This window comes from Canis lupus, chromosome 25 (assembly GCF_011100685.1).
Source record: "Canis lupus familiaris isolate Mischka breed German Shepherd chromosome 25, alternate assembly UU_Cfam_GSD_1.0, whole genome shotgun sequence".
Taxonomy (NCBI): Eukaryota; Metazoa; Chordata; class Mammalia; order Carnivora; family Canidae; genus Canis; species Canis lupus.
Genome location: NC_049246.1, coordinates 18,773,242 through 18,801,069, shown reverse-complemented (window position 1 = coordinate 18,801,069; position 27,828 = coordinate 18,773,242). Strand labels below are relative to the sequence as shown.

Sequence of the window (27,828 nt, the reverse complement as noted above, 5' to 3'; positions counted from 1 at the left end):
GGAATATATCTTTAAAAAAACAAAAGTAAAAATATATAGAATGCCCCCAAAAAACCCAACTTACCCATAAAAAATGATAATTGGATTTACAGAAAACTTCTCAATAACAATACAAGTCAGAAATCAGCATGTTATCTTCATAGTCTGAGAAAAAAAAACTGTCAATTTAGGATTTTATGTTACTAAATGATCATTCAAGAACGAAAATGAAAAAAAAAATACATTTTAAACCAAATAAAACCTGAAAGCATTTGCCACTAATATATCTCCTCTAAAGACATTTCTTCAGGGTGTCCTTAAAGAAGAAAAATCCTAGAAGGAAGTATGAGGAGGAATAATCAAGGAATTTCCCAATATGTGAATAAGTGGCCAAAATAACATAGTAAAACTAGATTATCCAGATTAAATTAGATTGTTTGTTAAAGTAGTTGGAGGATACATGAACATTCGTAATTTACGCTTTATTCCTTTTTTGGGACTAAAATATTGTATAACGATTTTTTTAATAGTGAAAGGAAGAGAGTTCCAGGCAGAGGTCCTGAGAGTAGAAAGAGTCTAATCTACTTATAGAACTGAAAAAGGCCTATGTATCTGGGACATGATGAGAAGTGGTACAACATGAAGCTAGAGAGGTAAGCAAAAGCCAAATCACAAAGGCCTCAAAGGCCATGTTAAGGATTTGTCAGAGCCAACAGGAAGCCATTAAAGGAATCCAAACAAAGGATTTAAACAACGTAAATTGTTAAAAAGATAATTCTGCCTGCTGTATTTGAGAGGTCATGGTAAGTATTAAGTAAGCATGTATCACTGTATTTTTCAGTGGTCCTGAATTATCCAAAATTTATTCAACTTCTGAGATTATCAAAGGCAAAATTCTCTCCAGCATATCTGGTAACATTCAGAGATGACTCCTCTGTACTGCATCACATTAGACTCATAGTGTGACCCACTAAGAACCCCTATGCAATGAGGTTATTATCCAAATTACAGTACTGTTAGTGGAAAAGAAGATTGTCACTACGTAGTAGAACAGTATTGAATGCAGGGAGAAATGTAAAGGTTTCAAGGAAGAGCAGCTGGTTTTGAGGATGATTCATGGAAGATAAGACTGTAAGTTAACAAAGAGGCAGGAGTGGGTATTCTAGACGAGACTATAAAACATTATTCACAAAACTGTGTAAGAATCAGCATGTTCCAGGGCAACTTGTGCCTCCATGGGTTGAACACCTCTTGATTTCCACTCAGGTCATGATCTCCAGGTTGTGGGATCCAGCCCAGTCACTGGCTCCACGCTCAGTGGGGAGTCTACTTGAGATCCTCTCCATCTCCCTGTGCCCCTCCCTCAGGCTTGAGTGCACACACACTCTCTCTCTCCAATAAATAAATAAATCTAAAAAAAAAAAAAAAAGAATCAGTATGTTCCATGGGAATTTTGGCTTGATCAGTACTTTAAATTCCATTATGGATTAGTAGTAGAAACCACTGGATGAATAGTATGGGGATAGATTAAGAAACTAATACTTTCTCCTGAGGGCAACAAAGCACAAACTTTTTTAAGCAGTGATGAACTTTTGAACATAATATTTCTATTTTTCTAAATGTATACGGTAAAGAGGGGCTGTATGCAACCTTTCACTCTTCTCCGCTTAAGGCAGCCTGTCATCTCCAGGTGCCTCCTCTACAATATATCTGCTACCAGACAACTTCACCCGCAGTCTACTGCTTAAAGGGTACAATCCAAACTCCTTAATACAGCGTCCAAGAAATGTTTCACCCTAATATTGACCCCCAAATACCTCTCTGTAAAGCTCACTTTAAGGAAATTAAGAATCTGAGAGCGCGAGAGAGCACAGCAGGGTTGGGGGCATGGAGAAGGGACCTCTAGGGTCATGACCTGACACAGAGGCAGACCCCTAATCCACTGAGCTACCCAGGTGCCCCACTTTAAGGACATTAACGCTCTGACCAACTGGCGAACACATTACATTATGAAGAGGCTACTGCATCTCCCACGTCCTCTCCTTGGTTTATGCCATCCTTTCTCCCCAAAATGCCCGATTTTCTGTTTTACTCCTTAGTCCTGCCCAGGATTTAAGGTCTAGGGAGGCTTTTCCTAGCATGGTAGGTCATACTGATATCTCAGACTGAAGACATCTTGCCGTCTCCATCCCTCCTCTGCAGGAACAGAGACCTCTGCACTCCTCAAGCAGGAGCTGTCAGTGAGCCCATTCTCAGCAGCCCCACTGCTCCCAGCTGTGCCTTGTAGACCATCATGCTCAACAATGTCAAGGACAACCAGACCTTAGTCTGACATTATGAATAGGCTCTCGGCAACGGTAGGTACTGATGAGCTACCCTCCCCCCGCCTCCCACCCGCCCGAAGGTCAGTTACTGAGCCCTCTCACACACCGCTCTAGGCTTCAGGCCCAGATACACCCACAAGACGGATTACTTCAATATAAAGGATTGTTTGCTACCTGTAAACCCAACAACAGTGTAAACAATAATATGCGAAATCTTAATCTGTATGCAAAGGGCTGACGTGGTGGGCTTTCGGAAAACGGTAAAGTAAAAAGTTTCCCCACCCCGCGGCGTCCTTTCTGAACCTGCGCAGTGCAAGGCAAACCGCAAACACCCAGCCCCGCCCCCGGAAGACACGAGGGCAGCCTGCAGTGGAGGCGGGGCTCACCTCTGATTGGCTACTGGGAGCCGCCAGCCTCTGACGATTGGTGGCTGCCACGAAGGATGCCGGGACTAGCACGTGGTACCGGCCCTCGGAGCCTAAAGGGGCAGACATGGCCGCAGAAGGTTCCACGGCTTGGTTCACCCTGTCTTCCTATCGACAGATGGGGAAGAAGAGTCGGCCCTGGGGTGCTGCTGAGATTCAGTGCACTCAGTGTGGAAGAAGGGTGTCCAGAGTTTCCGGTGAGGACGTTGAGGGTGAGCCCCTCGGGCCCTGCCCCGCTTTGGCCACCTGCCCTTCACCAGCTCCATCCCCGTCAGGCTGCTGGGTGTGGAGAGTGAGCGAGGCCTACCTAAGGACCGAGAGCCGAGGGAGCTGCAGTGTCGGGGGCTGTTCGGTTGTAGCAAGATTGGACGGGAACAACTATCTCATCTCTCAGGGCTACCCTCAGGGCAGCAGAGACACCCACTGCGGTCGGTCGAGTGGGCTTCGTGCCTCCCCAAAGCTCTCTCTACTTTGCACCTGCTTCTCCTCTCTTTTCATTGATTCTTTTAGGGGATGGTGTATGAGCTCTCTTGAGCACTATTTCGAAAACTTCCCAAGGCTCAGGGGTTTGTGAAAGAGTAGATTAAAAATGTAGCACATTGTCTTGTGATCCAGAAGTAATAGAATTTTATTTTCTTGTGTAGTTTTTGTTGTGAGAGTAACAAGCAGACGACTTTAAAATCTGGATTAAAAACAGATGTTTGGGATTGGGAGGGAGGCATTATTGTTCAGTTTGGCTTAAGACCTCATTTGAGATACAATTCGTTCCTTCTGTGCGTCTTGTGTTTTTCTTTGTAGTCAAGGGGAAAAATCCACTGAAGTCCTATTGATCTAATTTAGAATCTACTCAAGTGAAAACACATTCAAGTTACTTTAATTTAAAATGCCTTAGGGTGCTGAGTCTCCGACCAAGAGTTGTTGAATTTCTAACTGCAGCTGCTGAAGTCCTATTACCACCCTTGCAACTGGTTAATGTTTATACTTTCGAAGTAAAAGTTGTTAATTTCCTCAGTCCCTCCAAGAGACAGGAACCTTTGTAGAGAAAGTTAATTGGTTGTGTTTTAGGGTGGAGAGCCAAGTTTCTCCTATCCTTTTTTTAATCACTGCTGTTATATAGAAAATATCTATTGTTTGAATGAAATAAGTTGTTTAGAACAGAATTTTTTTTTTTTAGAACAGGGTTTTTAAAAATCACTCTGGTTTTTCCATATATTTGTATTACCATGTTCAGAAATACTCTAGATTGGTGCTAATGCATATAAAATTGTGAAAGTGCTTTGTAAGTTATTCACCACAAGTTAGATTTGAACAGTATCAGAAATCTTATAAAGATAAAACAGCTAGATAATTTTTATTTCTTTGTAATATCTCTGGAATTTAAGTAGAACTTTATTTTTTTTTAAGATTTATTTATTTATTCATTCATGATAGGCAGAGACACAGGCAGAGGGAGAAACAGGCTCCATGCAGGGAGCCCGATGTGGGACTTGATCCGGGACTCCAGGATTGCACCCTGGGCCAAAGGCAGGCGCCAAACTGCTGAGCCACCCAGGGATCCCCAAAGTAGAACTTTAAATTTTAGCTTGGTCAAAGCAAGTCAGATATGTCACTTGGCTTGAAAACTAAAGCTTTTTGATCAAAATAATGTATTTCTTACAGATCAGCAAGAACACTATTTTTTTTGCCAATAAAAGATGACATTTAATAGTTTTCCTTTTTTCCTGCAAAGTGTTTTAAAGTGACAGTTTTTTAAGTTACATACTTAAATATGTTCATTACAATAAACTTCAAATTCTACTTAGAGCATTAAAATCTTGATACTAGGTTTTCACTCAAGATTATGATATTTCCCCCTCATAAATGCTAGGTTTGTGAAAGTGATCTTTGTGTGGGTCATTGTGTATGTGTGACAGTAGTAGCGTCTGACTTTTCTCCTTGCCAGAGAAGGGTCTTGCCAGTGTCTCATATCTTCCCTTCTTGCTGTCTTCACAGGATTGGAAATATAAATTAGTAGAGGCAATAGGATCAAGTAGAAAGAATTTGGGACTTGGAAAGAGAACTGAGGAGATCCTTGGGTGGCTCGGCGGTTTAATGCCTGCCTTCCGTGCAGGGTGTGATCCTGGAGTCCTGGGATAGAGTCTCACATCAGGCTCCCTGCCTGGAGCCTGCTTCTCCTTCTACTTATGCTTCTGCCCCCCCACCCCCTCTCTGTCTCTCTCATGAATAAATAAAATCTTTAAAGATAATTAAAAAAATAAAATTTAAAAAGAAAAGGAAAGAGAACTGGGCTGGAGTCTGGATTATACCGTTTACTTACCCATATCACCAAAATGTTTATTCATTTCTAAGCTGAATATAACCTTCCCAAGCTTACTTAGCTGAGATATTTACAAACATCAAGTGAAGTATGTCAGAGCATTTTGTATGATTATAAGATATGGCAAATTCAAAGTTTTATAGGCACCAAACGCCAAGTTAATGCAAACAATATTACATAGTACTGCCTGGTTTTTGATATTTTTTTTCCTTCTCACTTAACATAGTTTCTCCTGACTTTTGTTTAATAATTCCTGCATTTCTTTGGGGTATTTTTAAAGATTTTATTTATTTATTTGAGACAGCGAGCACAAGCAGGGGGAAAGGCAGAGGGAGAGAAAGAAAGGGAGAAGCAGACTCTGCACTGAGCAGGGAGCCTGATATGGGACTTGATTCCAGGCCTGTAGGAGCCTGACCTGAGCTGAAGGCAGCTGATTAACCAGGCGCTCCTAATTCCTACATTTCTAATGAAACTTGACATCTTTTCCCATACTTGAGAGTCCTCTTAAACTTTCCTCTCTGATTAATGCTTCACATTCAGTGCTAACAAAATGTTAAAAGTTTAATTCACAACAGAATTTCATCAATAGGTCACCACCATGAACTTCAGTGTGGACATGCTTTTTGTGAACTGTGCTTGTTAATAACTGAAGAATACAGCACAATTATATGCCCTGATTGTGAGGTAAGTTTTATCATCTTTCATCTTCAATACATTACAACCTAATGTTAAAGGTAAAAATGTTAGAAAACATACTTCTAGTTAGAACCTAAAAACTTTCATTTTTGTTGCTCTTAAAGCAAAAAAGCTTAACAAGAGATAAAGCTTTTCTGATTTATTGTGTAATTGCTCAGAATGATCAAGAGTGCTGAGTTGAAGTTCTATACTAATCAGCCTACATATTTTTTGACTCTTTAGAGACTTCTGTGGAAAATTGCCTCTATTTTATTTTTAATGAAGTATATTCCTTTTAAATCCACACACTTCTTTACCACACCAATACCATGCAAAGAAATTTCAAACTCCCCTGACCCTCAATCTTTGTGTGTCATCAAATCTACATTTGTAGGGATGCCGTAGTTTAAAAAGAGAAGGAAAACAGTGGCCTAAAGTTAGCTTCAGAGGCACTAAAAAAATACAGTTGCTCTATAGACCCATAATAATGAGAACAGATCAAAGATTTAAAGTAAAATTTAATGAACATCCTTTGCATTTGCTACAAATACAAATGTAGTTCAATTTCTATAGCATGTCCCTGAAAAATTATCTTAATCTCTAAATTCTTAATATTCCACTTGAGATATCAGATGATGAGGATTTGTATGTATCCATTGTCTGCTGTGTCAGTGAGAAACAATACAGGGGCAGAAGACCTGGAATGCCATCCTTGTTCTGTCACACTAAGCCTGAATTTTCTCATTTGTGAGAAGGAAACAATACCTGCTTTTCTTAAGGGATTTGAGTCAAATTTGAATTATTTAGAAGTTCTTCTACAGGCTTCAGGACCATTAAAATGAGTATATAATTGACCCATGATTATTTTAGGTGTGGATTAATTGGTTTGTAGGTTAAACATGGTAAAAATACATATGCACACATTTATATGAATTTGTTAAGGTTTTATTATAGCAGAAGCATTTATATATTAAAAGATGTCTGTTTGGAATTACATACTTTACAAATAGTGTCCTTTATTATGGAAGATTCCCTTCTCTTGTATTTTTTTTTCTTTTTTTTGGTCTGTGGATTCCTCAGATGTGGCTTGACTATATAGTTAAAACAAAGGGGGGGTGGGCCTAGTCTCCTGTGGTTGTAATGGAAGATCCCTGACCGATCAGGACTTGTGGTGGGTAGAGAATAAGGAAAGGGGAATAAGCAGGAAGGTAGAACTGTCTCTGTACCTATCCTGTTCTAATACCCCAAAAAACAGACAAATTTATTAGAATAGTAACTTTTACCATTTTTGGCAAATGGTTTCATGTTCAGTGGTCTTAAATCATCATACTTGTATTATTTTGGAAAACATCCATACAAATGCCTATGGTATGTATACAAATACTGGTTTTGATTTTAGAGTTGTGATACATCTTTTGTATCATTTTGACTAGGTCTAACTCTTTGGAAGATCTGTGATTTGTCTTATCCTTCCCTCCTCTCTCCCTATTAGCCCGGGGAATTGACAAGGGACTCTAATTGGATACTTTAGATACACTAAAGCTGATCACTATTTTTTTAAAAGATTTATTTGAGAAAGAGATCGGGAGGGCACATGAGTGGGGATTGGGGGAGTGGGAGAATTAGGCTCCCCCATGAGCAGAGAGCCAATGTGGGGCTCAGTCCCAGGCCCCAGAGATCATGACCTGAACCAAAGGCAGACATTTAACTGACTGAGCTATCTAGGCACCTCTGCTGATCACTGTTTAAGGGAGTCCCTTCAAGAAACCTTACTAAAGTTGTTACCACTCTTTTATTTTTAAAATTTAGGATTTTTGCTGTTATCTAATATTTATTTGAAATAAGAGCAAATAGAATAGTCTAAATTAGAATGAATTTATAGAATATTTCTGTAACGTAGTTTATTATTTTTATATTATGTGCTCCTTTCTAAAAAGATTTAATACCTATATTCACATTAGACTTATGTTTGTAATTATCTTTAATGTTGAGGACGTACATAATGTTGTTTATTTCAAATTTAAGCCTAAATGATTCCATTCAGAATTAATGGATGTACTTTGTTCTTATTTCTCAGGTTGGGTGAATATGGATTTATCTATCAGTCTTTATCTTTTGTAGTTGTAGGGTCTTTGAGAACATCTGTCCTGTGCTTTTGATTGATATTGTTACTAAATAATAGCCATTCTGCATTTTGCACAGCAAAATGGCAGATTTTGTTCAGAGGATCATACTTAGGTATCATTCCAGAAACTGATACTGATTTTTTGGACCTGAGTCCAAAATATACCGTGTGAAGAGGGAATCTAATCAATAGGTAATATATATTAAAATCCCATGTGAATTGGAAATGTTTTAAACATGTGAATTAAAATGTAAACTAGAATATAATTGTATAATCTTGGATGAGGAAGCCTTACTAAACATATCTGTCTAAACTTGACCACATTTTTTCATTAGCAGTTAACAAAAACAAGCAGAAAGACCACCAGGAAAAACTTAGATGACAAGCTGTGAGGGTTGGGGAGAGAACCTTAATTTTGTATACTACATGTTAAGAATCTTTTAAGTCCATTGTATTTAATATTTTCTTAAATTTTTTGGAAGAGATGTTCTATATTAAATCTGTTGTTAGTAACATTAATCTCTTACTGTGAAATGCCAAAACAAAGGGGGATAAATGAATAGGCATATAGAAATTAAGGTTTCAGCACCCAATTTTGGGGGGGCATTCTTAAAAATAGCATTTGGTCCAATGTGATTGGTTAAAAGTAACACTGTCCCCCTAATTATAATGCATGACCATCTTTGGTATGTTATACTTAAAACCTTGACAGAATATCCTCTCCTTCACCAAAAAAGTATATTTAAATGGGAGGCTGTAACATTTAGTAGTCTGCTTTATTTTTCTTAGCAACATTAACGTTAACTTATTTTCCTGAGTCTCCTAGAGTTGCTTTTTAAAAAGTTTCGTATGTGCAATTTTAAATTAGATCAGTTGATAGTACTACACAGAAGAAAAAAGATGCATTTTTAACTCAAAATTGAGTTCACATTAAATAACAAATAATATGCCTAATGTATATTAGGTGAACTTAGCTGACTCCTACAATTACTTTTTCCTACAATTTAGTGTCTACATAATAAACATTGTACATAAAAAAATAAACATTGTACATAAGTGCTCTAATTCTTAACTGATCCCTTAACTAAAAACATTTGATGGTTTTCAAAATTTTTCGCTATATCTTTATATAATCCTCAAAACCACTCCGATGAAAAAAATTTTGTGAGCAAGTTCTGTTAATTTCTAACTCTAAAATGAAATCCATGTTTGAATTTGTCATATTTATTTTTATGTTTGGCAATTTGATGGGCAAGAAGTAGGAATCTCCTTGCCTTAAACTGCAATTCCCTGATTACTAGTGAAATTGAGCACTTTCACATGTTGTCTTATCAGCTTCCTTATCTTTAGTAGATCTCTTCAAATCCTTTGCACATTTTCCTTTTGAATTGTCTTTTACCTAATTTGTAAGAATACTTCATGTGGTAGGGATATTCATACTTTGTCCTGTATATCTTAACTATTTTCTTCTAGTCTTTCACTTTTAATTTTAGCCATTCAGAAATATTTTTTTAGTTATTTTTCCCCCTTCTTCATGGTTTCTAGGCTTTCTTTGATTAGGCAGACCTTCCCATCTCAGTTATATATTATTTTCCATATTTGTATCATGTTAAAGATATATATATATATATATATATTTAATCATATTGTAATCTATTTTCTATAATGTCAGGTGGGTGTATAACTTTATTCTTTAGAATGATTAGCTGCCTTTCTCATACTGTATTGAATAACCCTTCCTCTGTTTTAGTTGAAATACCCCTTGTCTTCTGTATTAAGTTCCCATATATATGTGGCTCTATTCTGCTCATTTATTGTCCCAGTACCCTAGTATTTTAACTATATTAGCTTCATTATCAGATGGGATAAATCTCTACTGAATGGTATGTTAAAATTTTTATAATTTTTCCATAGTATACTTTCATATGAACTGTAGAATTGCATTAAAATTTTTGTATTTTATATTAGATGTATTTTAGGATATTAAATCTTTGTCCCGGGATCCCTGGGTGGCGCAGCGGTTTGGCGCCTGCCTTTGGCCCAGGGCGCGATCCTGGAGACCCGGGATCGAATCCCACGTCGGGCTCCCGGTGCATGGAGCCTGCTTCTCCCTCTGCCTGTGTCTCTGCCTCTCTCTCTCTCTCTCTGTGACTATCATAAATAAATAAAAATAGAAAAAAAATATAAAAAAAAATATATAAATCTTTGTCCCTAGGAACTTGACATGATTCTCCATTTATTCTCTTTTTGTTATGTGGTCCCAACAAATTATTTGGTTTTCTTTTCTTAGAACTTCTATTTTTTCTTATTAAATTTATTCCTAAGTTTTAAACATAACTTAAGATGTCATTGTGAACATCTTTAAACATAACTTGAGATGTCATTGTGAAAATTTTATAGATATTTAAAGTATTATTACAAGTATTTCCTTGAGAATGGTGGTAGAATGTTTTAATTAATGTTCTATTTAATAGTTGCCAAATTAGATTTCTTCAAAAATTAAAATAGGGTAAGAGCATCATACATGTACAGTTTTTCTTTGATTTAAAAAGAATTAACTTTATCTCTGAATGGCACATTAGTTGTTTGAATCCTGGGTAAACAATTTATTGAATGACTTTGTTTTTATTCTTATTTTGTCCTAAGGTTGCTACAACTATAAATATGAGACAAGGATACTACCCAACAGATGGATGTATTAAAGAAGATTCTTTTATGGAAAAATTGCAGCCAAAAAAGTATGTTCTATGTGTACTTTATTTTAGTATTTGAAGCTCAGTGTATTCTGAAAGGATAATTTTAGCACCATTGATGTTATTCAGAGATCAATTGTTTATAGAATGCTCTTTATTTTATAAATTTTAAGTGTAGTTGATGTACTATTACATTATTTTCAGGTATACACCATAGTGATTCATCTTCTCTGTACGTTATGCTGTGCTCACCACAAGTGTAGCTACCATCTTTCACCATACACTATTACAATATTGTTGATTATATTCCCTAATCTGTACTTCTTATTCCAGTGACTTATTATTCTGGAAGCCTATATCTCCCATTATAGAGTGCTCTTTTATAATTTATCTGTTAATGAAATGGAGAATCCAGCTCCTAAAGAAGCATTAGTTTGTCCTTAATTTAAATGAGGGAAAATGCAAGATAAAGCTGAGAAGGTCATTCCAGCATAAGTTATTGGTGCTGGCTAAGAGTAAGGTGTAGCTTAAGAAAGGTATTGATTCTCAAGAGTATCATGAGCATGATGCAGTAGAGTACTTTGGAAAGAGGTGGTTTGTGAGGTGACTGGATTGATAAAAAGAAAAGTGATAATTTTGGGATTCTTTTATTCATTTTTTCTTTCTTTAATAGGACTTTGTATATGTATATATTAATAAAGCTCTTTTTGAATTAGTAATACAAACTTTTTTTTTAAACTATCACAGCTAGAAACCAGCCACCTGTGTTATATTTTATTGCAGTTATTTATTTATATATGTCTCCTTCTGCTAGTCTATAAGCAAGCCCCTGTAAGGGCATAGACCACATTTTACTGCTTCTACATTTCTGGTGTTAGACACAATAAATATGTAATAAGTGCTTGTTAGATGAATTACTATGATGTTTTGACATTTGCTATGGTTTTTCTGAAATCGTGTTTCAGTCCTAGGTAAATTTAAATTTAGAGTTGGCTATGGGATGGATGGATAATAGTAAAAATATATATAGTTTTACTTTGCAACTTTATAAGCGTTAAAGAAACTTTTGATTAATTCATTGAGGCCCTACTTAGAAGACAATTATATTTTTGTATAGCCTTAACTTTTTAAAGCATATTTAATATAGTAATAAATTATGTGGGAGATACGGGAGACTTTCAAGGAACAATCTCATTTGAAACCTTTCAGTTTTGTTAATGGCTCTGAGCATCTGTAAATCACCCCATTTCCTCATATCTCCTTTAATTTGCGTGCTGCATGCAGATATAATTTCCACAATATCTTCCATATCCATAATTTATCTTCCATTTCTACTACCCTATTTATTCCTTTTGACTACCTCCTTAACACTTCCCTACTCTTCCCTGCTCCATGCTTCTTCATTGCCTACCTAAATTCCAAAAAATTTTTAGACTAAAATTCAGTGGCTTTTCACATTACTGCTACAGCTTCTCTTTCCATACTTAAAACGGATGCTTAGAAACTGAAAGAATAGTTACAGTTCTCTTTAGGTAATAAGCCACTTAGCTAAAGTCTGGCATCTGGTTATTGACAGAACCAGTGGAACTCAGACTTAATTGAATGCTAATCCCTATATTTGTATTACACCAGACATTTCCTCCATAAGCTCTGTATTAAATGATTAGAATAAATCTTTAGAAATCTTTTTGGCTCCATGTAAGTCAGTCAACAGATTTGAGTACCTACAAGAGTCCAGCAGGTGACTTACTGGATAAGGTACAGCTTAAACAATGAGTGGTATGAATTGTGGCAGATGAAAGAAGGTTCACCCTCTCCAAAGGAGGTGGCTCCTTTTCAGCTCCAGCCAGTTATTGCTGTGTATTAAGACCAACTCAGTGTTGCCAATCTTACTTTTTATTCCCCCAAGAGAATCTAGAGGTCTGCACTTCTACGTGCAATTTTCTGCTTATTTAAACCTTACACAACTTAAACCTGATTGTGTTCTTGTCTAAATATATATAATATCTAGTGTGGTTATAAAGTGAGATTTCACTTTCATAAGTAGATGAATCCATCTGAAATACCCATTATTTTCCAAATTACTCGTTTTAAAAAATTTTTCCATGTCAAGTATACTTATGTTAGAAGCTCCTGTTCCCTAATTTCAATAGAGTTTGGTGGGGTTTTGGGGGTTTTTTTTAGAGTTTGGTTTAAAATAGTTGTTTAGGAGGTGGGGCAAGATGGCAGAAGAGTAAGGTCCCCAAGTCACCTGTCCCCGCCAACTTACCTAGATAACTTTCAAATCATCCTGAAAACCTACGAATTCGGTCTGAGATTTAAAGAGAGAACAGCTGGAATGCTACAGTGAGAAGAGTTTGCACTTCTATCAAGTACAACTTGTTTTTGGCCACTCTGCACTGAGCAAAATGACTAGAAGGAAAAACTCACCACAAAAAAATCAGAAACAGTCCTCTCTCCCACAGAGTTACAAAATTTGGATTACAATTCAGTGTCAGAAAGCCAATTCAGAAGCACAATTATACAGCTACTGGTGGCTCTAGAAAAAAGCACAAAGAATTCAAGAGACTTCATGACTGTAGAATTTAGATCTAATCAGGCTGAAATTAAAAATCAATTAAATGAGATGCAATCCAAACTGGAGGTCCTAACAAGGGTTAACGAGGTAGAAGAACGAGTGAGTGACATAGAAGACAAGTTGATGGCAAGGAAGGAAATTGAGGAAAAAAGAGAAAAACAAAAGATCATGAGGATAGGTTAAGGGAAATTAATGACAGCCTCAGAAGGAAAAATCTATGTCTAATTGGGGTTCCCGAGGGTGCCGAAAGGGACAGAGGTCCAGAAACTGTATTTGAACAAATAAAGCTGAGAACTTCCCTAACTTGGGAAGGGAAACAGGCATTCAGACCCAGGAGATAGAGAGATACACCCCTAAATCAATAAAAACCGCTCAACACCTCGACATTTAATAGTGAAACTTGCAAATTCCAAAGATAAAGAGAAGATCCTTAAAGCAGCAAGAGACAAGAAATCCATAACATTTATGGGGAGAAGCATTAGAATAACAGCAGACCTCTCCACAGAGACCTGGCAGGCCAGAAAGGGCTGGCAAGATATATTCAAGGTCCTAAATGAGAAGAACATGCAGCCAAGAATACTTCATCCAGCAAGGCTCTCATTCAGAATAGAAGGAGAGATAAAGAGCTTCCAAGATAGGCAGAAACTGAAAGAATATGTGATCACTAAACCAGCTCTACAAGAAATATTAAGGGGACCCTGTAAAAGAAAGAGGAAGTCCAAGGAAACAATCCACAAAAACAGGGACTGAATAGGTATCATGATGACACTAAATTCATATCTTTCAATAGCTCTGAACGTGAATGGGCTAAATGATCCCATCAAAAGACACAGGGTTTCAGACTGGATAAAAAAGCAAGACTCATCTATTTGCTGTTTACAAGAGACCCATTTTAGACATAAGGACACCTACAGCCTGAATATAAAAGGTTGGAGAACTATTTACCATTCAAATGGTCCTCAAAAGAAAGCAGGGGTAGCCATCCTTATATCAGATAAATTAAAGTTTATCCCAAAGACTATATATAGTAAGAGATGAAGAGGGACACTATATCATACTTAAAGGATCTATCCAACAAGAGGACCTAACAATCATGAATATTTATGCCCTGAATGTGGGAGCTGCCAAGTATATCAATTAATAACCAAAGTTAAGACATACTTAGATAATAATACACTTATACTTGGTGACTTGAATATAGTGCTTTCTACAATTGACAGGTCTTGTAAGCACAACATCTCCAAGGAAACAGAGCTTTAAATGATACACTGGACCAGATGGACTTCACAGATATTCACAGAACTTTACATCCAAACACAACTGAATAGACATTCTTCTTAAGTGCACATGAAACTTTCTCCACATAGACCGCATACTGGGTCACAAATCAGGTCTTAACCGATACCAAAAGATTGGGATCATCCCCTGCATATTTTCAGACCATAATGCTTTGAAACTAGAACTAAATCACAAGAAGAAGTTTGGAAGGATTTCAAACACATGGAGGTTAAGGACCATCCTGCTAAAAGATGAAAGGATCAACCAGGAAATTAGGGAAGAATTAAAAAGATTCATGGAAACGAATGAGAATGAAGATACAACCGTTCAAAATCTTTGGGATACAGCAAAAGCAGTCCTGAGGGGGAAATACATCGCAATACAAGCATCCATCCAAAAACTGGAAAGAACTCAAATACAAAAGCTAACCTTGCACCTAAAGGAGCTGGAGAAAAACAGCAAATAGATCCTACACCCAGAAGAAGAAGAGAATTAATAAAGATTTGAGCAGAACTCAATGAATTAGAGACCAGAGGAACTGTTGAACGGATTAACAAAGCCAGGAGTTGGTTCTTTGAAAGAATTAATAAGATAGATAAACCATTAGCCAGCCTTATTAAAAATAAGAGAGAAAAGACTCAAATTAATAAAATCATGAATGAGAAAGGAGAGATCACCACCAACACCAAGGAAATACAAATGATTTTAAAAACTTATGAGCAGCTGTATGCCAATAAATTAGGCAATCTAGAAGAATTGGATGCATTTCTGGAAAACCACAAACTACCAAAATTGGAACAGGAAGAAATAGAAAACCTGAACAGGCCGATAACCAGGGAGGAAATTGAAGCAGTCATCAAAAACCTCTCAAGACACAAAAGTCCAGGGCTAGATGGCTTCCCAGAGGAATTCTATCAAACGTTTAAAGAAAAAACCATACGTATTCTACTAAAGCTGTTCGGAAAGACAGAAAGAGATGGAATACTTCCAAACTCATTCTATGAGGCCAGCATCACCTTAATTCCAAAACCAGACAAAGACCCTACCAAAAAGGAGAATTATAGACCAATATCCCTGATGAACACAGATGCAAATATTCTCAACAAGATACTAGCCAATAGGACCCAACAATACATTAAGAAGATTATTCACCATGACCAAGTGGGATTTATCCCCGGGATGCAAGGCTGGCTCAACACTCATAAAGCAATCAATGTGATTGATCATATCAGCAAGAGAAAAACCAAGAACCATATAATCCTCTCAATAGATGCAGAGAAAGCATTTGACAAAATACAGCATCCATTCCTGATCAAAACTCTTGAGTGTGCAGGGATAGAGGGAACATTCCTCAGCATCTTAAAAGCCATCTACGAAAAGCCCACAGCAAATATCATTCTCAATGGGGAAACACTGGGAGCCTTTCCCCTAAGATCAGGAACAAGACAAGGATGTCCACTCTCACCACTGCTATTCAGAGTAGTACTAGAAGTCCCAGCCTCAGCAATCAGGCAACAAAAAGAAAGAAAAGGCATTCAAATTGGCAAAGAAGAAGTCAAACTCTCCCTCTTTGCAGATGACATGATACTGTACATAGAAAACCCAAAGGACTCCACCCCAAGATTGCTAGAACTCCTATAGCAATTTGGCAGTGTGGCAGGATACAAAATCAGTGCCCAGAAATCAGTGGCATTTGTATACACTAACAATGAGACTGAAGAAAGAGAAACTAAGGGGTCCATCCCATTCACAATTGCACCCAAAAGCATAAGATACCTAGGAATAAACCTAACCAAAGAGGTAAAGGATCTATACCCTCAAAACTACAGAACACTTCTGAAAGAAATTGAGGAAGGCACAAAGAGATGGAAAAATATTCCATGCTCATGGATTGGAAGAATTAATATTGTGAAAATGTCCATGCTACCCAGGGCAATTTACACATTTACTGAAATCTCTATCAAAATACCATGGACTTTCTTCAGAGAGTTGGAACAAACCATCTTAAGATTTGTGTGGAATCAGAAAAGACCCCAAATAGCCAGGGGAATATTAAAAAAGAAAACCATAGCTGGGGGCATCACAATGCCAGATTTCAGGTTGTACTACAAAGCTGTGGTCATCAAGACAGTGTGGTACTGGCACAAAAACAGACACATAGATCAATGGAACAGAATAGAGAATCCAGAAGTGGACCCTCAACTCTATGGTCAACTAATATTCAACAAAGCAGTAAAGACTATACACTGGGAAAAAAGTCTTTCCAATAAATGGTGCTGGGAAAATTGGACATCCACATGCAGAAGAATGAAACTGGACCATTCTCTTACACCATACACAAAGATAAACTCAAAATGGATGAAAGCTCTAAATGTGAGACAAGAATCCATCAAAATCCTAGAGGCGAAGAAAGGTAACACCCTGTTTGAAGTTGGCCACGGCAACTTCTTGCAAGATATATCCATGAAGGCAAGAGAAACAAAAGCAAAAATGCATTATTGGGACTTCATCAAGATAAGCTTCTGCACAGCAAAATAAATAGTCAACAAAACTAAAAGACAACCTACAGAATGGGAGATGATATTTGCAAATGACCTATTAGATAAAGGGCTAGTATCCAAGATCTATAAAGAACTTATTAAACTCAACACCCAAGAAACAAACAATCCAATCATGAAATGAACAAAAGACAAGAACAGAAATTTCACAGAGGAAGACATAGACATGGCCAACAAGCACATGAGAAAATGCTCTGCATCACTAGCCATCAGGGGAATACAAATCAAAATCACAATGAGATAGCACCTCCCACCAATGAGTTGGGGAAAAGCAACAAGACCAGAAACAACAAATGTTGGGAGAGGATGTGGAGAAAGGAGAACCCTTCTACACTGTTAGTGGAATGTGAACTGGTGCAGCCACTCTGGAAAATTGTGGAGGTTCCTCAAAGAGTTAAAAATAGATCTGCCCTACAACCCAGCAATTGCACTGCTGGGGATTTACCCCAAAGATACAGATGCAGTGAAACGCCGGGACACCTGCACCCCAATGTTTATAGCAGCAATGTCCACAATAGCCAAACTGTGGAAGGGGCCTCGGTGTCCATCGAAAGATGAATGGATAAAGAAGATGTGGTATGTGTATACAATGGAATATTACTCAGCCATTAGAAACAACAAATACCCACTATTTGCTTCAACGTGGAGGGTCCTGGAGGGTATTATGCTGAGTGAAATAAGTCAGTCGGAAAAGGACAAACATTATATGATCTCATTCATTTGGGGAATATAAAAATTAGTGAAAGGGAATGAAGGGAAAGGAGAAAAAATGAGTGAAAATATCAGTGAGGGTGACAAAACATGAAAGACACCTAACTCTAGGAAACGAACAAGGGGTGGGGGGGAGTGGGCGGGGCAAAAACAAGGGCAAAACACAAAGGGTCCCGATTACCCGGCGACAGCTTCACCTTCAATAGGCCGGGCATGAAAGATCTCTTGGGACTCCCATTCTCAGAGAAGTAAATCAGCAACGAACCTATCTCATAGCAGTAAATAAATGGGGTGACTGGGTGATGGACAATGAGGAAGGCTCTTGGCGGGATGAGCACTAGGTGTTATGCTATATGTTGGCAAATTGAACTCCAATAAAAAAATTTAAAATAGTTGTTTATGTGTCAAGGGATAAGTCTGTTTTAAAATAATATATTTTCTTCCTGATTTAATATTTGGAATAGGAATTGAATAATGGATTCCTAAGGGCTTATTTATTCACATGTTTTCAAGAACACGAATATTCATTTTCCAAAAGAATTGAACGTTTAAAAATTTAACTTGTCAGTTTTCTTTTTCTCTATAAAGTTAACATTGGGACCTGAGTGGCTCAGTGGTTGAGTGTCTGCCTTTGGCTCAGGGCATGATCTGGGGTTCTGGGATTGAGTCCCACGTCAGGCTTCCCACAGGGAGCCTACTTCTCCCCCTGCCTATGTCTCTGCCTCTCTCCATGTGTCTCTCATGAATAAATAAAACCTTTAAAAAACAAAAAGGTAGCATTCAAACATCATAGTTTCTTTTATAAACTCTTACAGGCTTATGATTAACTTATTCAGCAAACACTTATTTAGAGCTTACTGTCTGTTAGCCAATATGGGGATATAAAAATAGGCAAAAACTCTAGCATGGGTAGGTAAGAAATAAAACTATTTTTTTCTTTGCAAGTAAGTTACCTAGTAAGTTCATTACCTTTTTGTAAATTATCCAGGCCTATGAGCACATTTTTTAAAAATAGCTGGCATTTGTGTGTAAGTAATTGAGCTTAAAGACAGTTCGGTGACTGTCAACATCTCTACCAAAAAATATCGGGTAAGGAGAGGTAATGAGATTAAAGACAATTTATACTGTGGGATAAATTTTTATTTATTTTTAGGGATTTGCTAAGAAGCTGAATTCGTGGTAAAATAAATTTATATGGCAGCATATTTAGCCATACTTTCCCTCTCATTGCTTTCATAGATGACTGAGAACCCACTGTACATGTTACTATATGTCATCACAGGAATTATTTTTGATAGAGTAAAAATCAGAATAGAAGGTTAAAAGTTAATGTGGTATTTAAAATAATGTACTTGACACTTTTCAGGACAAAGAATTGCTCTCAGGACTTTAAAAAGACTTCTGATCAGCTAACTATTGGTTTAGAACATGCAACATCCACACACAGGACTATTTTGAACTCATCATCTATAATGGCGGTATGAAAAATGTTATTCATGAAGTAAGATGAAAGCAAACATTTTTACTTGTGTCTTGTAGCTTAACTCCTCTCTCCTCTCCTCTCCTCTCACGGTCCCTATAACTGTAGTTTTTTTTTATTTTTATTTTTTTTGGAAGCATAAAGGTAAGAGGTAGACCTACATTCTTTATTTGAATCTCTTGTTTTCTAAATATGCGAATAATCCTCATTTCTTCCTAAGGCAGCCCATTTTCCCTTTGACCAACTGTGTTAGTGTTCTTAACATTTAATCATACGTAGCTTCTTCCCTTTAGGAAGGGAAACTTAGGAAACTTCCCTGAACCTAGTTATTGAATCTAGATTATGTGAAACTTGTGTGAAGTACAAGTTTCTAAATTCTGAATGCAATTTTCCCATTTTAATTGCAGCCAAAAGGCCTAATGACGTTCACTGTGAGGATGATGATGTTATTGTTGGAAGATTGAATTTTACCTGTTACTATAACTTTAAATAATGTATTATTTTAAGATTAGAAATAGAACAAATTCCAAAATGCTGTTATTAAAGAGACTTTTAGTGAGCTAAGGGGGAAGGGAGAAAGTGCTTAATCTTGCTTTTACTTCAAATTTAAATTTTAACATAGCCAAATTATAATCTTCTTTTAAAACTTAAATTTTACATGTATGTGCATTTACTCCCATGATACATTTTTCAGGATAGTTTTAAGTTGGAAAATGGTTACACAGAACATTCTATTTTTTCTAAAAGACCTCTTAAAAAATCTGGAATACTATAATCTATAATCAAAACTCTAAAGTGTTAATGGTTTTTAATTTCTTGATAAATAGAACTAAGTGTCATTTTTGTTTTCAGACTTCTGTGGTGGTCTGTGTTACTTTTGTCAAAATTGTAGCTTGATATTTTTGCAACTGATGTATGTAAGCATCTGTTTTTATGTTTTATATTTGTATGTGGACTCTCTTCCCCTTCTTAGGAAACTAAAACTGCAGAAGAAATTGATGAAGCGTTGAAGATAGCAGGCTATAATTTTGAACAATTAAATGTTGCTGTAAAAGTAAGCATTTTAAATGACTCAATTCCATAGTAAATTAAGGCATGTTCTTTTTAAATGTGCATATTTAGATGTATATCACTGAAGTTAGAGCTTAGCACTAAGTTATTGAGCATGATAATCAAATGACAGAGAAACATACAAAAGAATGGAAAACTCCTATAGCCTGCTAGGCTTGGTCTTGCAGCATTGTTTTGCTAGCAGCCTACTGAAATTGGAGCACTAGTAAAGAACCATGATTTTTTTCTTTCTATGAGCTGAATTTTGTTTGGAAGTATTGCAGATCATCTTTCTAACAGTGCTCATTATTTGGCTGTATACCCTTACACAAAGAATCTTATTCTCTTTCTTCATTTAGTTCATCTCCCAAAAGAGAGACTCATTTAGTGACAAAGAACAACCACCTAAGCACCCAGCAACAACAAATTTACAACAAAGGCAATCAAAAGATTATAGCTGACATAGGAGTTAAGACCCCAACATATGAATTTGGGAGAGGGGTGGACAAAATACAACCTGTAACAGTCTGTTCTCTAACCCTCCCCCCCACACCAGATTCATGTCCCTTTTTTTTTATTGTGTTTGTTTGTTTATTTATTTATTTATTTATTTATTTTTTATTGGAGTTCAATTTGCCAACATATAGCATAACACCCAGTGCTCATCCCATCAAGTAACCCCCTCAGTGCACGCCACCCAATCACCCCCACCCCCCGCCCACCTCCCCTTCCATCACCCCTTGTTCGTCTCCAAGAGTTAGCAGTCTTTCATGTTCTGTCTCCCTTTCTGATATTTCCCACTATTTTTTCCCCTCCCCTTTATTCCCTTTCACTATTTTTCATATTCCCCAAATGAATGAGACCATACAATGCCTGTCCTTCTCCGATTGACTTATTTCACTCAGCATAATACCCTCCAGTTCCACCCATGTTGAAGCAAATGGTGGGTATTTGTCATTTCTAATGGCTGAGTAATATTCCATTGTACACATATGCCACATTTTCTTTATCCATTCATGTCCTTCTTATATGCAAAATACATTTACCCCATCCCAACCTAGTCTTAAATCTATTCCAGCATCAACTGTAAGTCCAAAAATCTCATCTAAGTATCTTCTGTATATCAGGTATGGCTGAGACTCAGGGTATGATCTATTTTGGGACAAAATTCCTCTCCAGCCCTGAACCTGTGAAACTAGATAATCTGTTTCCAAAATACATTGATTGGATAGGTATAGGATAGACATTCCTATTCTAAAAGGGAGAAAATGGAAGAAAAAAAGGGGCCACAGATCTCAAGCAACAATTCTTTGTCAAAAAATGCAAAGATGTGGAATAGTTGACATTTTAATTCAAGTATGTTTAATATTACATATTAAGGTTTTTTTTTTTCAATTAAGGAATCCAGCCAGAGAGAAATTCAGCTCTCCAGAATGACTCTTCTTGTAATGATAAAAAGAAATAAGTTTAGAAGACTTAGTGGACTTTCTAGGCCTTTTCGCCAGTTTATCAGTGCACAGTGCCAACAAAGATGTGATCTTGCTGACAAATACTGTGATTTAATGTTGAACCTTGTAACTTTATTCCATTTTTATCACCTAATCTCCTTTTGTGCGGTTACTTTGAAAATTCCAAAAAGTACCTTTTACTTTTAAAATCATTTGGACGGTACAATTTCTATAAAATAAAAATACCAAATTAGATCTTTGTATTATGTTCTTTCCAGATGCTCGAACACATACACAACCAAACAAAAGAGGAAACGGTCAGTCTTATAGAGGTTCTGGAGAAACAATTTGATCAGCTTTTTACTTCTCTTGATTCCAGGTAATAAAAATACAGACTCTGTGAAACTGAAGTTTTTAACATGAACTTGTCACTTTGTTTCTTTGTGTAGATTGAGTACTAAGTAGCTTTTAAATAAGTTTGGAAAGTAATGGGTGATCCCCACAGACTGATGTCTACAACTTGAAAATGAAGAACAATTTGTACATTTTCAAAAAATTTTGGCTATTTGCAATCTGGTCCTATAGCTAACTGTTATTTAAGCTTCTTTCCTAAACAGCACAGAAAAATTATTTTCAAAATCTGCATATTGTAGAATTTTGCTTACTTGGGAAAATGCAAACGTGCTTTTTCTTACACATCATTCCATCATTTTTTCATGTGTTTAATTTGCATCAAAGCAAATAATACTCTCTAACACTCATTTCTAAACAAATACCACATAATTGCATATATATCACCTTAAAAATTATTTGATATATTTGATCTTTAATAATTTTTAATTGTATTTTCAATTCAAGAAACATCATAAAAGTTTTGACATGACAAAAGCAATATATTCAGTAGTGGTAACTTGTCCATTTGACTCTTAGTTCTTTTTCTTTTAATCCCATTAGGATTCTGCCAGTGAATTGGTTGATACTCTTTATCTTCCATATTGATACCATCTCACATATGGTCTTTAATTATAACACTTAAGTTAAAAGTTATGTGCATGCATTTTAAGCATTTTTTATAGTGGTAAAATATGCATAACAAAAATTACCATTTTAATCATTTTTTAAGTGTCCAGTGTAGTGGCATATGATAATTTTATGTTTAACTTTTTGAGGGAGCACCATAGTTTTCTACTGTAGCTCTACATTTTACATTCTCACCAGTAGTTCATGCATATCAATTTATTCATATCCTTACCAACGTTTCCTGGAGTTTTTATATAATCCTGTCCTAATGGGTATGATAGAATCTTGTGATTTTGATTTGCGTTTTCTTTTATGTTGAATATTTTTTCTTGTGCTTATTTATTGCTTATTTACATATCCTCTTTGAATAAAAGTCTTTTCAAGTCCTTTCTTTGGATTGAATTATTTATTTTATTCTGGGATTGGAGTTCTTTATATATTAATGGATATTAATCCTTTATCAAATGTGTCATTTTCAGATATTTTCTCCCTTTCTGTGGGTTACCTTTTCACACTTTTGATAGCATTCTTTGATCCATAAGTTATTGATAAAGCTCTGTTTATTCTTTCTTTTGTTGCCTGTGCTTTTGGTATCCTTGTCAAGAAATCATTACTGAATCTAATATTATGAAGCTTTTCCCCCTATTTTTTCTTCTAAGAGTTTTACAGGTTTAGCACTTACACTTAGGTCTTTGATTAATTTTGAGTTAATTTTTGTATGTTATGAGAGGGGTCCAATTTCATTCTTTCCCATAGGGATGTCCAATTTTCTCAGTACCGTTTGATGAAAAGATGGTCTTTTCTCAATGAAAAGGTCTTGGCATGATTGTCCATACTCAGTTAACCACCTAAGTGAAGGTTTATCTCTGGGATCTCTATTCTATTCTGTTGATCTATATATCTGTCTCCTTAAAGTTTTAAACATATAAGATCATGTCATCTGCAAAAATAGATAATATTACTTCTTTTCAATTTGGATGTCATTTATTTCTTTTTCTTTCCTAATTACTCTGGCTAGAACTTAGAATTGTATGTTAAATAACAATGGCAAAAGCACACATCCTGATCTTGTCTCTGGTCTTAGTGAAGATCTAACAGCTTTTCCTCTACCTAGTGTACTGTTAGCTGTGGGTTTTTCACATGTGGCCTTTGTGTTGATATAGTTTACCTAAATTCCTAGTACATTGAGTGTTTTTATAATGAAAGGGTATTGAAATATGTCAGATCTTTTTTTCTGCGTTGATTGAGGGCATCATGTAGAGACTTTTACTTCTTTCTGCTGTGGTATATAACATTAATTGATTTTAATGTGTTGAATCATCCTTGCATTCTAGGAATAAATCCCACTTGGTCATTATGTATTATCCTTTTAATATGCTGCTGAATTTGATTTGCTAATCTTCTGTTGAGGATTTTGTATTGATACTCATAAGAGATACTTATTTGTAGTTATCTTGTAGTGTCTTCATATGGCTTTGGTAATGCTGGCTTCATAGAATGAGTTAGGAAGTGTTCTCAACCTTCAGTTTTTTAAAAAAATTTCAGGAAAGTCACCGTTAACTCTTCATTAAAGTTTTGCTAGAATTAATGAGTGAAGCCATCTGGCCTAGGGCTTTTCTTTTTTGGGAGGTTTTTGATTGCTGATTCAATCTCCTCGTTATTGATCTGTTCAGATTTTCTGTATCTTCCTTACTCAGTCTTGGTAGGTAGTGTGTTTCTATGAATTTGTCCATTTCATCTAGGTTATCCAATTTCTTGGCGTACAATTGTCCATAGTACCCTCTTCTAATCCTCTTCACTTCTGTAAAATCGATCATCATGTGCCTACTTTCTTCCTGGTTTTAAGGAAGAAAGTCATTTCTTCTCTTTTTGTTAGTGTAAATAATTCTCAGTTTTGATTAATTCAAAGAACTAACCTTTTAGAAGCCAACTATAAGAAAAAAATTGGAAAGGCTACAAATACATGGAGATTAAACAACATGCTATTAAACAACCAGGAAATCAAAGAGGAAATAAAACAATATATGGAAACAAATGAAAATTAATACACAGTGCTCTAAAACCTTTGGAATGTAGCAAAAGCAAGTCCTCAGAGGGAAGTATATAGTAATACAGGCCTACCTCAAGAAGTAAAAAAAAAAAATCTCGGGGTGCCCAGCTGGCTCAGTCATTGGAGCATGCAACTCTTGATCTTGAGGTTGTAAGTTCAAACCTCACATTGGGTATAGAGATTACATGAAAATAATATCTTTTTAAAAAACAAGAATTTAAGAACTGAGAAAAATCTCAAACCTTTTTTTATTCTAAAAGTCATTTATTTAAAAGATTTTATTTATTATTTTATTTATTATGTACTGTTGGATCCTGTTAGCTAATATCTTGGTGAGAATTTTTGCATCCATGTTCATCAGGGATATTGATCTATGATTCTCCTTTTGGAGTCTTTGTCTGGTATTGGGATCAAGGTAATGCTGGCCTCATAGAATGATTTTGGAAAATTTCCTTCCATTTCTATTTTTTGATACAGTTTCGTAAGAAAAAGTTTCATAAGAGAAGAATACCTAAAAATAGGTATTCTTTAAATTTTTGGTAGAATTCTATGGGGAAGCCATTTGGCCTTGGACTCTTGTTATTGGGAGATTTTTGATAACTGCTTCAATTTCTTTGCTGGTTATGGATCTGTTTAGGTTTTCTGTTTCTTCCTGTTTCAGTTTTGGTAGTTGAAGTGCTTCTAGGAATGTATTCATTTCTCCCAGATTGCCTAACTTGTTAGCATATAACTGCTCATAATACTCTTACAATTTTATTTCTGTGGTGTTCATTGAGATCTCTCCTCTTTCATTTGTGATTTTATTTATTTGAGTCCTTTCTCTTTTTGTTGAGTCTGGCTAGGGGTTTATTGATCTTAATTCTTTCAAAGAACCAGCTCCTAGGTGGTTTATCTGTTTTACTGTTTTTTTTGTTTGTTTCTTTTTCATTGATTTCTGCTCTAATCTCTATTTCCCTTCTGCTGGATTTAGGCTTTATTTACTATTCCTTTTACAGCTTTTTTAGGTGTAATACTAGGTTGTGTATTTGAGACTTTTCTTGTTTCTTGAGAAAGGCCTGTATTGCAATATACTTCCCTCTTAGGATCTCCTTTGCTGCATCCCAAAGGTTCTGAACTATCATGTTTTCATTTGCATTTGCTTCCATGTATTTTTTAAATTCTTCATTAATTTCCTGCTTGACCCATTCATTCTTTAGTAAGATGCTCTTTAACCTCCATGTGTTTGTGGTCCTTCCAAATTTTTTCTTGTAGTTGAATTCAAGTTTTAAAGCATTATGGTCTTAAAATATGCATGGTATAATCTAAGTCTTTTTGTACTGGTTAAGACCTGATTTATGACCCAGTACATGATCTCTTATGGAGAATGTTCTGTGTATGCTTGAGAAGAATGTATATTGTGATGCTGTAGGATGAAATGCTCTGAATATAACTGTGAAGACCATCTAGTTCAGTGTGTCATTCAAAAGGCTTGTTTCCTTCTGGATCTTCTGCTTAGATGATCTGTTTGTTCCTATGAGTGGGGTGTTAAAGTCCCCTACTATTAGTGTATTATTATCAATTAGTTTGTTTAATTTTGTTATTAATTGGTTTATATATTTGGCTGTTCCCAAGTTAGCATAAATATTTACAATTGTTAGATCTTCTTGTTGGATAAACCCTTTATTATGATATAGTGTCTTTCATCTCTTGTTACAGTCTTCTGTTTAAAATCTAGTTTGTCTGACAAGGATGGCTATGCCAGCTTTCTTTTAATGTCCATTGGCATGATAAATGGTTCTCTACCCCCTCACTTTCAATCTAGAGGTGTCTTTGGGTCTAAAATGAGTCTCTTGTAAATGCCCCATATTGCTGGGTCTTGTTTTTTTAGTCCATTCTGATACCTTCTATCATTTGATAGGAGCATTTAGTCCATTTACATTCCAAGTAATTACTGAAGGATGAATTTAGTGCCATTTGATCAGCAACCTGTAAAGTTGCTGTTCCTGTATATTGTCTCTGTTCCTTTTTGGTCTTTGTTACTTTTGGGCTCTCTCTTCACTCAAAGGATCACCTTTAATATTTCTTGCAGGGCTGGTTTAGTGTTCAGAAATTCCTTTTAATTTTTGTTTGTCTGGAACTTTTTATCTCTCCTCTATAGTCTGAATGACAGCATTGCTGAATAAAGTATTCTTGGCTGCATATTTTCCCATTTATCATATTGAATATATCATGCCAGTCCTTTCTGGCCTGCTAGATGTCTGTGAGCAGATCTGCTGATAGTCTTATGTGTCTACCATATAGGTTAAGGACCTCTTGTCCCGAGCCGCTTTCAGGATTTTCTCTTTATCTGTGAAATTTGCAAGCTTCATTAATTCTGTGTTGAGGTGTTGACCTATTTTTATTGGTTTGAGGAGGGTCTGTGCCTCCTGGACTTGAATGCCTGTTTCCTTCCCTAGATTAGGGAAGTTCTCAGCTATAATTTGTTCAAATAAACCTCTTTTCCCTGTCTCTCTCTTCATCTTCTGGGACCCCCATTATCCAGCTATTTTATATTATGAAATTGCTGAGTTCAGTAAGTCACCATTCATAATCCAGTAGTTTTCTCTCTCTCTTCCTTTCAGCTTCTTTATTTTCCATAATTTTATATTCTATATCATTGACTCTATTCTGCCTCATTTATCCTTGTTTTTAGAGCTTCTGTTTGGGACTACGTCTTGGTAATACCATTTTAAATTTCAGCCTGACTTGATTTTTGTTCTTTTATTTCTATAATATGGAATTCTCTAGTGTGTTCTATGCTTTTTTTCAAGGCTAGTAGTATCTTTATAATCGTTGTTTTAAGTCCTGGTTCAGATGTCTTACTTACATCCATATTGATTAAATCCCTGGAAGTGAATACTGCATCCTATTCTTTGTTTTGGGGTGAATTTCTCCATGTCATCATTTTGTCCAGAGAAGAATAGAAGAAAGAAAAGATGACAATAAAAAAAAAAAAAAACAGAAACAAAACCATACAAATCAAAAAAAAAAAAAAAAAAAAAAAAAGGAACCAAACCAACAAACAAAAAAACTAGATCCTGGATGTGTTTTGTTGGATCCTGCTTGTTAAATGAAAATAAGAAAATAAGAGAGAAAAAC

The 27,828-nt window shown here is 35.9% G+C and overlaps 1 protein-coding gene across 2 annotated transcripts in view; it reads left to right on the top strand.

The window, feature by feature from the left end:
• The first annotated feature begins 2,762 nt into the window (after window positions 1–2,762).
• The window catches only part of RNF17 (ring finger protein 17), a 116,236-nt gene continuing 91,170 nt past the window's right edge, over window positions 2,763–27,828 (top strand). Inside the window, exons 1-6 of one of the 2 annotated variants that reach the window (XM_038573546.1) lie at window positions 2,763–2,925; window positions 5,635–5,729; window positions 10,492–10,583; window positions 19,030–19,141; window positions 20,117–20,197; window positions 21,920–22,020. In XM_038573546.1, coding sequence (XP_038429474.1) covers window positions 2,796–2,925; window positions 5,635–5,729; window positions 10,492–10,583; window positions 19,030–19,141; window positions 20,117–20,197; window positions 21,920–22,020 — 611 coding nt within the window. In that variant the 5' untranslated portion in view covers window positions 2,763–2,795. Of the gene's footprint in view, window positions 2,941–5,634; window positions 5,730–10,491; window positions 10,584–19,029; window positions 19,142–20,116; window positions 20,198–21,919; window positions 22,021–27,828 lie in introns of both variants that reach the window. The other variant, XM_038573545.1, reaches the window with a different exon arrangement.